This window comes from Limulus polyphemus, unplaced genomic scaffold (assembly GCF_000517525.1).
Source record: "Limulus polyphemus unplaced genomic scaffold, Limulus_polyphemus-2.1.2 Scaffold650, whole genome shotgun sequence".
In the NCBI taxonomy this organism is placed as follows: Eukaryota; Metazoa; Arthropoda; class Merostomata; order Xiphosura; family Limulidae; genus Limulus; species Limulus polyphemus.
Genome location: NW_013666260.1, coordinates 343,668 through 360,117, shown reverse-complemented (window position 1 = coordinate 360,117; position 16,450 = coordinate 343,668). Strand labels below are relative to the sequence as shown.

Below are 16,450 nucleotides of genomic sequence, written 5' to 3'. Positions count from 1 at the left end.
AACCACACCTTGTCTCCTGGTACGAAGTTGACTTCAGTAGATCTCTTATCATATCAGCAGACGTTTTCAAGTTTGAACGCACTTGATGATGAATATTATCCATCCTTTCAGATAACACTTTCACGTACTCTGACACATTTTAAGGCAACTCTTTGTAAGGTGGTCGTCCTGTTATCAGATCCACTGGCAACCGAAGTTTCCGACCAAACATCAGCTTTGCTGGAGTGTATCCAGTGGCTTCATGCTCTGCAAATAAAACGAGAGAATTAATCGGAACTGGAGTAGCAGAGAGAGAGAGATTGAAGATAATATAGACAGTTAATAGAGTCAAGTGAGCGGTAGTGACCGTAAGTAAAATGCGTGAATCGTTGTGAATTATAGCGTGTGTTAAAGTTAAATTGACTGTGGATATTAAGTGTATTGCAATGTTGAATTGAGAAAGAATAAACTAGTTTTATTTAAGAAAGGACGTGTATCGCTGAAGTTTCTCGGAAAGAATTTCTACGGAAAATTAACAAACGAACACAGACGTAACAATTCAGTTGGAAAAGGAAATGAACTGTTACATCTCTGGTTAATTTTCCGTAGAAGTTCCTTATATCTCTAGCCTAGCTATCATTTCAAAAATTAGGGATATTTGGCGCAGATAGCTCTAGTGTAGCTTTGTGCAAAATTCCAAAATAATTGGACAAACAACTAATATATACACTTGACTAATAGCAAGCAGCCCCCACACCACAGTGGCACAGCAGTATGTCTGCAGACTTACAACGCTAGAATCCGGGTTTCGATACCCGTGGTGGGCAGAGCACAGATAGTCCATTGTGTAGCTTTGTGCTTAATTACAAAACAAACAAACAAACTAATACCAAGCAAATACAAAAGATAACTCAATTTTCTTAGGGTTATAATACAATTATAAAGTTTATCAGAACTCTTCAGAATACCAGGTCACCTAAAACGTCATCATAATGGTAATCTCCCTCTAGCAAAAGTCTAAATTAAAACATTGAAAATTTACCTTACAAAACTATACCAAAATTTATCTTTTGAATTAAGGGTTTATTTTTCGAACACAGTTTAATTTATTAAAATATTTTGAGAAATATTTCTTTTATTCTCCCCACCCTCCCCTTCGTCTCAGTAGTGAGTCTGAGGGTTTATAACGTTTAAAGTCGGATTTCGATACTCGCGGTGGGCGGAGTACAGGTAGCCCATTATGTAACAAACAATCTACTTGGGCCACAAATTTCATCATGAAAGCCATTTATTTATTAGTTAATATCCTCCAGTTTGTTGCTTGGTCATTTTTGTGTTTATGCTTAGCATGTTTCAATTAATTTTACGTATAATTTAAGAACTACAAAATCATGGACATATTTAATTCATAAATTAATTACATTCTATTTAAAACAGAAAAGACATTGAACGAATACCCATGACGGTTATTAAATTAAAACGTTACTTCCGTTTCAAGAAAATAAAATGCTTATAAATTATGTTCAAAACTTTCCAATATAAAAATTAGTGTTACATTTTAAAGGAATTTTTGCAATACTTTTAGCTGAACATTTCACCAAATGTTTGTTTTTGCGTGTATTTAATGCACTACTTACTCTCAAATATGTTAGAATGTACTTTGCCGGAAATTCAAAGTATTAAGGGTTAGAGTCGGTTCATAATCTGTGGGAGTGGGGATTGTCAGCGGATTTGGCAAAGTAATTCGATAACTTTAATATAAAGAATAAGTATTTTTTATATATTATAACAATTATAGATTTGGTTTAGAGATTGGTAGAAGTTTGAATAATGTGTACCTAGTAGATTTCTAACCAATATTGTTACTATTACTGGTATTTCTGGTATATTGGTACTACTACTACTTTTCTGTGTTACTGAGTTTGTAGAAAAACACTTGTATCGGAATTCATATGCGGTATTGAGTTTAATTCGACTTTCAGTTTACTTAGCCTTAGTATATTACTTATTAGAAGCAATAAATTGAATAATATTAATAATAGATAAACAAATACTACTGGTTTAATATAACTTTATATAGTGTTCGAAAATCGATGTAATTATAAGAGCAGGGTCGTAACCAGCCACAAAAAAAAATTCTTTTTTTTTAAATTTTAGTAAAAAATTTAGTGTGGCAAACATATTTGAAAACTTAATGTTAAACATTATTATCCCCATTAGAAGTAGTGCTCTTATATGAGTGAAAATGCATTGTTCAAACTAATAAAATGATTTTATCTGGCTTCACTTGTGAAAAGTTAGAAGAACAGAAGGAAAACTAAACTAGCCAGGGCAGTAGGTATAGACTAGACTACAGTTACTGTAGGATTTAAAAATGAAGTCTCCTAACTCCATGAAAATCCTGACACTTCAACAATTTTGTTGATTTCATATTTTTATATTAATGAATTTAAAGTGGGATCAATCCATTGAGCCATTATTTTATTATGCTTATCCTGACCCATGTTTTCAGCCTTTTACTTTTAGGAGTGCTGAAGCTGCATTGCCATAAACATTTCATGAACTAAATGACAGTATAAGCAACAGGTTCAGCATAGCAGAAATGTGAGGGACTTACCCTGCATCCACACATCCCTGTTATATCTAGTAGAATGTGTTGATGTAATTTGTAAACCTCCATGATACTGGATTTTCAACCAAAGTACCTGTACAACTAAAGACAATACATTATGTTAACAAAAATATTAATAATTACATAATTAGATAAACTAAATAATGGTAATATTGAAAAAGTTCACAAGACTGTAATAATAATAATATATCTATAATTGTAATTTTGCGTTTATTGACGCCCGAAACCTCATCATGGTTAAAAGTACTTTTTAATTTTTATGTTCAATTTACATTACTTATAGCTATAGGAACATAATGTTTTATAATGGAAAAATAGGCTTCCTTAAAAAAACTGCTATAGCTAATAGCTTCCTATTCAAAACATGTAGTAGATGGCATGTTCCCTTTATAATGTATAGTGATGGTCTCTGTTTTGTCATTATCTGACTGATACATTTGTAACATTATCAGTAGGAAATCTTTCCTGAATATGAATGAGTCATGATGTGATTGAGAAAAGGTTAATAGAAATTAAGGTAATAAAAAGTCTCAATGCTGTCTGTATGGGCATCTGATGTATGTGTCTGACTACATGAAGTCTTCAGCTTTGCCTCTTTCACATGAATTTTATTGCTAATTGTCACACATGCCTGGAAATGCTATCAAACTGCCTTGATCACGTCTTTGGCATCAGGTTATGTTTTTAGCAAATTGCACTTCCTAGATTCAACAGCTAATAACAGTGGGTGAATAAATCCCAGCACACAGGAAGAGATTGCAGCAAAAACAATGTAGCTGAATTGAGTGATAGAATAAATTTAAGAAATGGTATATCTTGAAGTCTGCCCAATTGATCCAGCATTTATTTCTTGTAATGAATGCTCAATTCTCTGTTGTTGCTCATAATGTAATTGTTAACTGCACATTTAACAACCAATAAGTTGTGCACAGAGCTGGTATAGCCTTTTCATCCATAGTTCTTCACAAATGGATTTTTATTACTTTTTGTCAAACAATTCTTCTGTTGTATCAGTGCTGATTCAATTTCTGTGTATAATAGCCTTGCACTTTTCACTTGTGAAAACGTTTCTGGGAAATTTCTGTTTTGTACAATACTGCATGTTACCATAACTGTCAATTATTGATCGGCACAATAGGTAAAATATTGTTCATTCATATAAACTTCAGTAAACTTTATTTGAATTCCATTTTTCTGGCTATTGAGTTAGTTCCATCAAATCCCTTTCCTCTCCCCACTTTCTGAGATGTTTAGTTAAGCTGTTCATAGGTTTCAGCATCAGTTCTAGCCACCTCAGTAAATCCCAAAATAGTCCTCGTATATTTCAAGTTTTCCACTAGAAGAGTCTAGATATTTATCACACACTTTTTTTTTGTTTGTTCTTATATCTGTTTTTTCATCTGCCAGGTGATGATGAATTGGCTTTGATATAACATTTTCCTTTTTTATAATGATTTTTCATACTTGCTTCAACTCCATTGTAGGTGGCATTTCTATCAAAACATGCTTTCTACTCAAAATAAATTGAAGTTGCTGTTTTCATAGCCCAACTTACTCCCAATTGTTCTTTTGCCATCACCTTCAACATGTGAAGTTCTTTGCTTCCCCAAAGCCTAAATAGTGTAATTTGTGGGAAGAATTTTCTTCTCTCACTCAGTTTCATCATCACAAACCTGGCTTAAATTTTGCTTGACATTTTTATTTCATTTCTCTGCCACATTTCTCTAATCAATTTGCAAAACGCCTTATGGTAGTAATATAATCATGGGTGTCTGTATCACCATAAGCTTTGACACCAGTGACCATTTTCCTGATGAAATCAGTATGACAGTGAAACAGGCTACTACTTCTTGGTCAGGGCATTCACTTGTTCATTTTTCAAAATATGAAGAAATCAGTATGACAGTGAAATAGGCTGCTACTTCTTGGTCAGGGCATTCACTTGCTTCATTTTTCAAAATATGACATGCTGATAGCTATTTGGGTCAAGTGACCCTTGAATAGCAGTGACTTGACATCTCTTTTGTAGCACTTTTCAAAGGTTGAAAAGGATCCAAAGTGTGTTTCAGCAGTCTGACACATAGACATATCCATTTGGCTAGTATCAAATTGATTTTGTTTTTCATTTGCTGAATATTATGCTTCGTGATCTGTCGTTAATTCATCGGGTTTGTCAACACGTAAAGGCTTAAAATACTTCACTTTTTGTATTTTCAGAAAATTTAAAAAACATCAAACTTAGGAAGCATTGATTCTTTGTTAGATGTTTGGTTGATGATAATATTATAAATACTTATGGATGTTCTTTTAGTTATGGAATAAAAAAAGTTGAAGATACTGTTAGGCTCATGTAATCTGTTTAATGTTTAAAACAACTTTGCAAACCCAGGTCCATACATGTTTTTGAAATGTTGATGATAATATTATAAATACTTATGGATGTTCTTTTAGTTATGGAATAAAAAAAAGTTGAAGATACTGTTAGGCTCATGTAATCTGTTTAATGTTTAAAACAACTTTGCAAACCCAGGTCTAGAAATGTTTTTTGGACAAAATTTTGTGTTTGTTATACTTAGTTATAGAGTTGTGAATTAGTTTTAATGATGTTGAAATGTGTGCTAGTAATTTAACTTCGTTTAATCATTTGCTATTTAAGAGTTGTTGGTGTTGATGGCTGGTCTTGATAGATAGAATAGCCTTTTCAACAGACCAAGAATTTTTACTCATTCATGAAAATGTTTTACTTGGTTTCGTGAAGCCTTTGGAATTGAGAGTATTCACTTTAGAACTACTTGTACATGGAAATTTGCCCTTTTAAGTTTTCATCTTGACTTTATGTGAGAACTGTTGTTAAATATTGTCTTTACAAAATTATGTATTGTAGCTATTTCTCCCAAAGTTCAAATTTTACATAATAAGAGCGTATATTTGAAAATTGTCTTAACTAAAATTTGATTAAAATATTGAGATTAAAAAATTGGAAAAATTACTTCAGTTGTTTTGTTTTACATGTGTTTTTTTTTTTTTATGAATGTGGTTTATGTTTGAAAACTTGGATGGAATCATTGTGTGCATTGACTATTGTATCAATTAACTTTTTTTTTGTTCTATGTTTTATTTCCATTTTACTTGAACATCTTGGTATTTAAATGAAATATGAAGTGGTATAATTGTATAACTGATGTAAAGTAATTCTACCCTAAAATAAGCCTGAATTAGTATGTTAAGAACCTGGATACACCAACTTGAACTGTAGTTAATTAGAACGTGTAAAATTAGTTTCAAAGGTGTGAATTGGGTCCAGGGCTAGTGGGGAGGGGCTGCACTTTTAAAATGTTGCCACCCAAGCTGATGCTGACCATTAATCTAATTTAAATTTGCCCCTTTACATGTCTCATTGCCCTACCACCTTCTATCCCCCAGGTAAGAAAAGAGTTATACATCCGAGGTATGGAAATTGGGAAAGGTTTTTGTGTGAGACGAGCATTGGTGGTGGTGTAAAGAAAAATTCAGAATTTACATGTGATTGCTGGAAAATAACTTCAATATTTTACCCAATTATCTTTGGTGAAAAGTTAGTAAGACATCTGAATTCTAGTTATAGAAGTTCTGTCTTGTTCTCATTGAAATATTGTTCTGAAAACTTGATTATTACTATTTTGTATTGTTTAAAATAGTTAGCTATATTTATCTTGCTTATTTAGCCTAGGAAAGAGGTAGGCTTCTATTAGATTATATTAGTGTGTATGATACGTTTTATAATTACTTATTCAAAGCCTTATAGCTATGGCTCTAACAATTTTATTTTATTGATAAGCATGTGTAAACCACCGTAAACCATCTTTAACTTGAATTACTGAAGTACTCCATCGTTATAAACACAGGTTTGGAAATTGTATTTTATAATACACCGATAGCAGTCAACAGCACATGGGTAAAACTTTATTTTTATAAAACTGTATTAAATCCAGTTCTTTGATAAATATTTATTGATGTTTGATTATTCTAATTTCATGCCATATTGCTTATAAATTATGGTTCAAAGGAAATGTCTGTGCTACAGATATCTTGTGACTTTTAGTAAGATATGGCTATTATAAAACTTTGTCTCATGGTATAAATTTCAATATTTGAATTATATTAGAAGAATGGTTCCCTTACTGTTGCTGTTAGCAACAGGCTTTGGTAATTGTCATTACTAAATCACAGTATGCACATGCTCACTTATCAGATTGATTCCAACTCTGAGTAATGTGATTTCAGATTGATGAATAATAATGGCACTGCTGATTTTATAAGATGGAGTTTAAGTTCAATGTTCATATTTACTTTTTGTTTATGCCAGGCTTAAAATGTGGCTAGGTAGGTGGGTAAAAATATATATTATTTTGCAAATTGGTTGGCAAAAATATTTTGGAAATACTTCTTGTTCCATTATCTCCTAAAACATAACGTGTTATTTTGTGAATACAATTACTATCAACATTTATTCTGTGAAGAAATTTACAGAAATTTCAATTTCTTTTGCAACACATACTTGCTGGTTGATATCGACCTCGATCAATGAAGTTGAATTGACTGTTGCCGACAGTTTTATGGTTTGTTATTCTGTTTCATCTCATTTGCCAAGTAAATCTACAAATACTTTTCTGTACATGGATATGTTTCCAATCAGAATTAATATGTTTTGGATCCTAATCCTTCAGAACATTTTTTGTAGATGGATACACTAAACAGACTTGTGTTTGCCATGTTGTTGATATATGCTCTTCAGTAGTAAATTCTCCCCTCTTAGGTAGTGTATTTATTAGTTTAGCATGAAGGGTCCTGGGGACAAGATAATCCATGTTGTAAAACCTCAATGCATTGACCAATCATCAGTGAGTTGTTGATTGGTAATCAGGTGATGTCCTCCCACATCGTTGCGGACTAAATTAATTTCAGAGAAAAAATACTCTAACCATAATATGACAATTAAAAAATTTTAAAGTTGGTAAATTTTGTCAGTATATTGGCAGAAATTATTGAAAATAAAAATTTCCCAAGTCATAATGTCAGAAACATCTCTAAGTCAGCCCCAATTTCAGACAATCAGTCTGGTTATAGCAAAGAGAAATATTTTTTAAGCCAAGTCTTACTATATGTTTGCATGATGTTTAGTAGTTTTTACAAAGCTTTACTTAATCATGGTGTTACTGTTTACCAGTCATTTCTGTTATCCATTAAATGTCTTGTTGGGTCAAAAACTGCTGTTAATCTATTATAATAAAAAAGCCTGTCTGTATGTATATAAGATTGCCATTGCTCCAAGAGGAAAGAACCTAGAGACTTGAAACTTTGCACGCATACTAAGTGGAATCTGAGGGTGTGCACTTGGGTATTATTTATTTATTTATTTTTTCTGTAATAATAAAAGAGCCTATGTGTGTGTGTGTGTGTGTGACTGCCATAGCTCCAAGAGAAAAGAACCAAGAGACCTGCAACTTTGTATGTATAATAAGGGGATTCTGAGGGTGTGCACCTGGGTATTATTTTTTAGATTTGACTCAAGAAAATTTTGGCCAATTTTTTGCTCTATAGCGTCATAATTCTGCTTCTCGAAGGTCTATAGAAAGGTATCATATTTTTTCTAAATCTCACTTAATGAATGAACAGTATGTGGAGGTCTTCTGCCAAATACACTTTTTCAACATAAACATGGGAAGAAAAATACAAATCTGAGAATTAAAAAAAGTTGAATTAAACAACTTTGGAAAACAGCAACAAACGATGGGAAGAGAAGAAAATTATGAATCGGAGAATATTGGAGAATGAAAAGAATTCAAATATAAACAGGAAATAAAATTAATCTGAGAAGCTAAATTAAAACTATTTGCTATTAAAAAGAGTTGAATTGAATTAAGTTTGGGAAATGACAACAGATAAATCAGTTAAAGAATTGGCACATTAGGGTAGCTACAGAAGTAATTAAGATAATGGAAGTGTTTAACTGGTACATTGAGGCCTCTGTGAATGATGAGGGGACTTTAGAATCCTGCAACAGAGTGTGGGTATTTTATGCTAGTTAACATTTGTGTACCCATTGAAATGACTAAGCTTACTTGTATGTAGAGCTGAGAGATTATTAGTGGTATTTTGTAATTGATTAATAAAATACCTCATTAATCTATTACATTTTATTAATTGATTATGACACTGTTCCTCAAACCACTGTATGTACATGGTGCTGCCAGACAGTTATTTTCCCTCTAGTCAGCAGTTCAAGAAAAGGAAGAAAAAATTGGCAATAATACTGCTAGGTAATTGCTTTCCTCTACTCAGCAGTGACAGGTAGCTTTAGTAGCTTTCCCATAACAAAGACGTGGTGAGTAAGTTTGATAGCAATAGGAGATGAACCAAAGATTTGAATCATGAGCCCCCTCTAGCTGAACAAACTTGAAGTAAAAAACAACAACAAATTATAAGGCTAAGATCAAGAAGAACACAGTCCATTATGTAGCTTTTTGCTTAATAACAAATTTTATAGCAATATTTTGATTACTTGGTATAATCAAAAAGTAATAATTGGAAATCCTAATTTAGATTACTTGATTATTTAGTGATAATCAGTTTTTTCTGTGTTTTTCACAATTTTTCTGTTCATGTTGGGATTGCATGTGTAGATATATTTGCCTGCAGATTTTGAGCTTTTTAATTATCTGATGGATTTTTATTGTTTCAATTTATTTTAATGCTGTATAAGATTAAAAATAGTCAATAAATTATTTAATTTTAGATACTTGGTAATATGTTAGTTCTCTTTAGCTTACTTCTAAGGAAATGCTTTTCAGAAACAAAAATAAGAGCAATAAAAAAAATAAGAATATGAATCACCAAAAATTAAGAGGTTATTTGAGGTTATTCTTTTCATCTGCTTTCCTTTAATATTTTTGCTGTAAAGAATACTTGGCATACTATTTTCCAGAGTAGTTAATTTTTTATGTATTTGTTTTTTGACAACCTCGTCCATGATATTTCAAGCTCCATTTACAAGTAGATACTGACAGAACCCTTTTGTTTCTTTTATAATAAAATTTGAATCTATATAATTGTTAATATACTATTTTATATATACATATATATATATTGTTGGAACTGCAAGTGACTATTTAGTGTTTCCATTACATAATTGAATTGTACTTTTAAACATTATTGATTCCCCTTATAATTATATCCATAATTAAGGACGGACCAAAGTAGAGATCTATAATTATTCTGATATGTTAATAATAAGATGCAGGGTTAACAGAGCATCAAAAAGTGGACTACAGCAGTTGTTCCAAAAAGGGCAGAAAATTGACTGACAGTTGAAACAATCAATGATATATAGTTGCAAGTTAAAAAAAAAACATGAGTGTTGGTGCTGAACAGATATTTCACATTGTCACATACAAGCACAATATATTGGATAAAAACATCAAAGTTCACAGTCACTACAGGATGCACATGTTGATAGCATCACCTTGTTACAGTTTCACAATTTTTCTTGTTGAACGGTACTTAAAGATATTAAATGACTGGTGTGTTTAAACTAAAGTAATATTAATAAGGACAGGTTGAAAAAAAGACAGAAACAAATGAACACTGTACAGTACTATTCCCACAGATAACCAGATTCACTAGAACATTGCTATCCAAATATTCACCAACATTGAGTTTTTCTTTATGACATTTTTACAAGTAAGTAGTTTCTGCAATTTATTAACGTGTTTACTCTTAACAAGAAGTGGCATATTTGTACAAGTATTTAGTCAGTCTGAAAGTCATCAGAGCATATTATTAGTACAGGCAGAGATAAGAGTTAAATAAACATCACATTTAACATGATTGGAGATGCCGTAATGATTATGATGAAGAAAATGTGTGAGTAGGGTTGCCATTACTAAGTGATACCACTTAGCTTTAAGTGTGTCTTTAGATTTTAGTAATGATTGCAGGAAGTGGAGTAATTATTGTACATAACAGTTTAATTGCTTTATTAAGACCTCTTAGTTGATTATAATAAGGTAGATTTCCCCATCTAAATTTGCAATGTAGTCTTCATAAATGGTCAAGGAAGACATATATGTACTTTTTGAAGTATTATAAGAATTAAATACTTCAACTGGCATACGTTTATGCTAAATGTATTTAAAAAATGAATAGCATGTTGTTTTTTTTGGCAACTAAAAATTTTTGTTTGTAATTTTATTTACATGAATGCAAGATATATGCAGGTGTGTTGTCACTATAATTTGTTATAGTAGCTGTGCTGTATTTGCTCTTTAAATAAAAAGCAGTTTCGTGGCATTATGTCAGGGTAACTAGGTGTTGTTTATTGATTGTCACAAGCTTCCAGTCTTATTAAAGAAATGTGTTGTTTAAATAATTACTCTGAAATTGTTACATATCTACCTTGGTGCTTAAACTTTTCTTATGTGTTGCATTTTGATATTGTATAATTTTGGTGTTGGTTTTAGCTCTAGACAAATAATACGGTTATCTGTTGTATTTTGAGTTATATGAATGCAGTGCTTCTACTTATCATAAATTATCTTAATAACAGATGTAGTTATATGTATTTCTGTTTACTTATTGATAAGTTGGATGTTTCTCATTTGTAGAAACAAATTTTTATGATGTAACAAATACCTTGTGATAAAAGGAAACCTATTAGAAAAATAAAAAGATTATTAAGTAAATTACCATACATATACACAAGTGTGATCAAAGCAAAGTTACAGTAGTTTGTAGTAAGGTGCATACTGTTGTTTTAAATAAAATATGTAAAGGATCGTGATGTGTATAATCACAAGTTTTATCATTTTTGTTTTTCAGTATACAATGGCAGATGATAAGGATGAATTGAAAACTGAAGTTGTGGAAGATGAAGAGGTAGAGGAGGTGGACTATAAACCTCCACCAGAAAAGTCACTGAAAGAAATAGTAGAGGCTGACTTAGGAGATGAAAGTTTGAGGAAATATAAGGAAGCTTTACTAGGAGAGGCAACAAAAGAAGCAATAATTTTAGGTTGTGTATTATTATTCTTCATGCAAATGTGAACATAGTTTATTACCTTTTAAAACATTTTTAATGTTTTCAGGAATAATTTTCTAATACTTATATTTTGTAAATAAATTTTGTTGTGTCAGAAATCTACTATTATCACTGTTTTTACCATCAGAACTTACAATATTTATTAATTTGAAATATGTAATTCATTATGGTGCTATAGAAAATATTTACAGTAGACATAATATATGTGATGTTGTCTCAGTTGAGTACTGACACATTTTTATGAGATTTTTCAACTGGTATTGCCTTAATTCACTTTGTTTAATACTTCAGTCATGATGATACGTTTCAGTGGAAAACCAATTTTTTTGTTGAGTAAAATTTTCAAAGCTGAAATTGACATACACGTGGAATAAAATAACAGTGAATAATAACCTGTTTGCAGGTGTAGCTTAACTGTGTTGATAAAATCATGAGTGATATTACAGGCCAAACATTCCAACTTAAAATATTTGAAAAAGTATATAAAATTAACTAATAAATGTGATGACAGACCAGCAATTATCCTTACAATTTTTGTACAGTGGACCAGTAAAGCTTTCAAGCAAGATCTACCATCATAACCTAACCTAAAGAAAATGTGCTTCTTTGTCCATTTGCTGTGTTAATTATGTACTTTACCTAAGAATGCACATGTTTTTGTACTTGATAAAAGAAAAAAAAGAAACATCACTTTCTTACGTTAATAACATGATTAACAGGGAGCTTTAGCAGTTGATAATGTGGCACTCTGTTTCTTTGCATAGATCTCGTGGACTATTATTGAACATTTTTATTGTAAAAACAGTTATGGAATATAAGTTAATACTTGGGAGGTATACTTGTTTGCCACTGATGTTTCCTGTATATGTTCAATTTTGTTTTTCTTTTTTTTTTTACGAAGGATCCACTTTTATGTAGATAGATTTACGTTGTGAGCACATATACAATTTCAATTTTTTTTAGGTTATTCACCTTTAAACTATTTGTTTTAACTATTTTTAGTCTGTGTAAACAAATGGTGAAGAGCTAGAATTTTATTTCATTATTTAATTCATGCAGTGTTTTCTGTTAGAAATTTGTCATAATGCAATATGTATTTAATTATTTTTAAATAGGTGTCTCAGTAGAGTACTTGCTACATTTTTTAATAAAATATATATGTACAGTGATAGTCAGTATTTTGTACTGCTGAGAAAATGTGGACTTTTAATACTTAAATTATGTATTAAATTCCTCATAATACTCATTAGTTCATTATTTTTGCAAAAGGAAGATAAAACTAGGCTTTGACAAAACTTTTAGGTATATGAATAAAAGTTATTTTTCATATATGCACATCATATATTTACTTGTACAACACCTCTAGTCATTCAGGATATGAATTCTCAGGAAGGTTGAAAAACAAAAGGTACAACATTCTTGAGAACGTTTTTGAAGTTAATGAATGATTTTTATTTAATTTGAATTAGTGTGAGGAATTTTTCTGATTAAATAACCATTTAATAAGAACAGTTCAAGAAACTTGCATTTATACACAGTAGTTCATTTGAATACACCACAGTGACCATTATTATTCGTTTCTAAAACCTAAGCTTGACTCATCATAAAAGCAAGGAGATAGTGAACTTTTCAATAATAATTGGATGATTTAACTAATATTAAGAAAGATCTTTATGTTCTAGTTGATCAGTCTTTTAAACCATCCAAGTACTGTGTTGTTATTAAGGGCAGAACAAATATAATTTTAGGCTATATCTATAGAAATATTGAATAAAAGTCTAAAGAGGTTATAAAAAATATTGTACAGGTCATTGGTTATGCCAAATTTGAGGTTTTGTGTTCAGTGATGGGTACCTTTCCTTAAGAAGGACATTGAATCTTTGGAAAGGGTTCATAGGACAGCTATTAGAATGTAACCTGTGATGGAAAGGTGTCACACAAGGACAGGTTAAGATCTTTGAAGTTATTTTCTCTTGGAAAAAAGAAGAGTTAGAGGGGATGTGATTGAGGTGTTTAAGATTGTTAAGAGAAGTGACAATGTTGATGCATCATCATTTTATCCTTTTTCATACTTAATGGTGAGAATGGTAGGACTTGGGAACACATATATAAATTTTGTCAGGGTAGGAGTCATCTTCAACTGAGACAGTTTAATTTTTCTAATATTGTGGTTGGCCTTTGGAATGGGTTGCCTTCAGATTTGGTGGATGCAGTTCATTTTAGGGTTAAAGGGAAGGCTTGATAAATTTTAGAGTTTAGTGGATGAGCTGGACTAGATGGACCAACAGATATGTTGTTATTCTTAAATATTATGTATATTTCTTTTTCAAAATATTTAAGTTCTTCTTTGTTTTAACCACAGAGCCTGATAATCCAAATAGGGTTCTAGTGAAGAAACTTGCGTTAGTTGTTGAAGGAAGACCCGATTTAATCCTTGATCTTTCAGGTGAGCATCAGTCACTTAAGTATTTTTCTCATATTTTGACACACACATACACTTAAATTGCTATAAAGTTGTACTTAATTATTGATCGAAAAGATATTGATACTCAGCTTTTCAATTGAAGACCATAAACATCTCTTGATGTAACTATTTTTTGGCACTAAATTTCATTTATAAGATATTGTTTATTTTTTTCCCATGGTGAATTATATATATTTCTCATATTCATTCTAGTTTGTAAACATTTAAAGTCCACTTAATCACTACTGTATTATAATCTTAAAGACTTATTTCATGCCATTAGTTTTAAGCAGCTAAAAAATATGAACTGACACAGATTTATTTGAAAAACTTGGAATGAAAATTTATAGAATTTGCAAAATTTGTTGAAAGAATCTATAAATGTTATACAATTTTAAAAATTTCATCACGTCAAATAAAGGAATTGAGTTTAATTTGCTTTATATCTCTTCAAATAGAAAAATGTACAAATATGGTATAATGACAGTCTTTTTTTGAAGGCTCTAAAGCATGAAACCCTTTTAGATATTGAGAAATAATTGAAAAATAATACTCTACCATTAACATTTTGATGTAGATTTATTACAGTTGTCTGTGGGCAGATTTTTCTGTTTGCAGTTTAACTGTGTGGTGATCTGGGGAATCCCACAAGCTGTTACATTTCTGTGTAGCTTTGAATTACTTTCACTATGGTTCCTATTCATTTTGTTTGCCAGTGGTTTAATTCTTCTTTTTGTTCATTTCATTATTGTTTCTTGGCTACTGAGAACAAAACGTAAATGAATTGTATTGAAAATGCAACAAAAACTCTTAGGTATATTTTTTTAAATAGATAAGTCCTTTGGATAATGCTGTTATTGTATTATATAGTTGAATATATTTGACTAAGATTTTGAGATTTTATTTTGATCGAATTGTTGATAAAACAATGGTATAAAATAGTGAATTTTTAAAATCATGGTATAAAATTCAACTGTCTTCATTTGATGCTATTCCACTTCTTTTCTTTCCATAATGATGTAAAAATATAAGCAAAGCATCGGGTCCACTGCCACCAATAAGTTAAGGCCTAATTGTCAATTTTTTATGCAACTATGTTATGATAGTTTAAAATGTATAATACTTACAGAATAGTGAAGTTTTAAAATTACATTCTCAAAAATTGTAAAATTCAACTGTCTTCATTTCTTGCTATTTCACCTAATTTTATCAACTCTTTTATTTACTCTTCCTCCATAGTATTAACAAAACTTTGGGTCCGCTATCACCAATAACATAAATGGTGTAACATTTTATTACCCTAGTGGGTAAACTCTTTCTTCACATACAAAGCTTATTTAGACTTTATGCTTGTCTGTTGTTAGGCATCTGTATTGAGATAGTGGGAAGCATATAATAGTTATAAGATAGTGAATTTTTAAAAATTACAGTATCAATAAGTGTAAAATTCAACTGTTATCATGTATTTTTTGTAAATTTCTTGTGTGTGTCTGACACCTGTAATTATTTTATTTTGCGCAGTATGTTAACTGCAGAACATCGAAAATGAATGAAGTTGTGGCAGTGACGATTAAGGCTAATTGCTGTAGATTATATAGCAGGCGTCATGTATTTTTTTTTAATTTTTTGTGTGTAAAAGACATTCGTATATTGTTTGACACCTGTAATTATTTTATTTTGTGCAGTATGTTAACTGCAGAGCATCGAAAATGAATGAAGTTGTGGCAGTGACTATTAAGGCTAATTGCTGTAGATTATACAGGGGGTAAACTCATGCTTCGCATATGAAGAGTATTTAAACATTAGGCCTGAAGATGAGTTATGAAAGTTAGACCACTTAGGTTAAACTATAAGAATCAGGTAATATTTGTTATCTTTAGGGAAATACAGTATATTTAACTATAAGCAGGTTATTTATGTGTTTTATGTAATATTAAAATAACTAATTTTAGTATCCAACTAATGTTTGTATAAACAATAGCTGAAATGCAGGGGCAGAGATTGAGTGGTACTGTGACATATTTATTGTGTGATTTGTAAAAAGATAATTTTGTTAAACCCTTGTTTTTACTTAACAGATATTTGTAGATTGAGGCAGTTGACATAAGAGTATAATTCCTCATTTTGAGTCAATTTTTTACTTAATGATGACTATGTACACTTGAACAATGAATCATGAAAATTGTTACTACATTATATTATTTTTTGAATGATCAGTGGAATGAAAAGGTGGATAAACAAGGCCAATAAGAATAATCATGAAGATATATAGCTATTCACATCTCTCTTTTAGAGAAAT

The 16,450-nt window shown here is 30.7% G+C and overlaps 1 protein-coding gene across 1 annotated transcript in view; it reads left to right on the top strand.

Annotated features, from left to right (window-relative positions):
* Window positions 1–1,637: 1,637 nt before the first annotated feature.
* LOC106459705 (rho GDP-dissociation inhibitor 2-like) overlaps window positions 1,638–16,450 on the top strand; it is a 17,927-nt gene continuing 3,114 nt past the window's right edge. Inside the window, exons 1-3 of the mRNA XM_022386229.1 lie at window positions 1,638–1,718; window positions 11,468–11,660; window positions 14,050–14,152. Of these exons, the coding sequence (XP_022241937.1) occupies window positions 11,474–11,660; window positions 14,050–14,152 (290 nt within the window). The 5' untranslated portion in view covers window positions 1,638–1,718; window positions 11,468–11,473. The remainder of the gene's footprint in view (window positions 1,719–11,467; window positions 11,661–14,049; window positions 14,153–16,450) is intronic.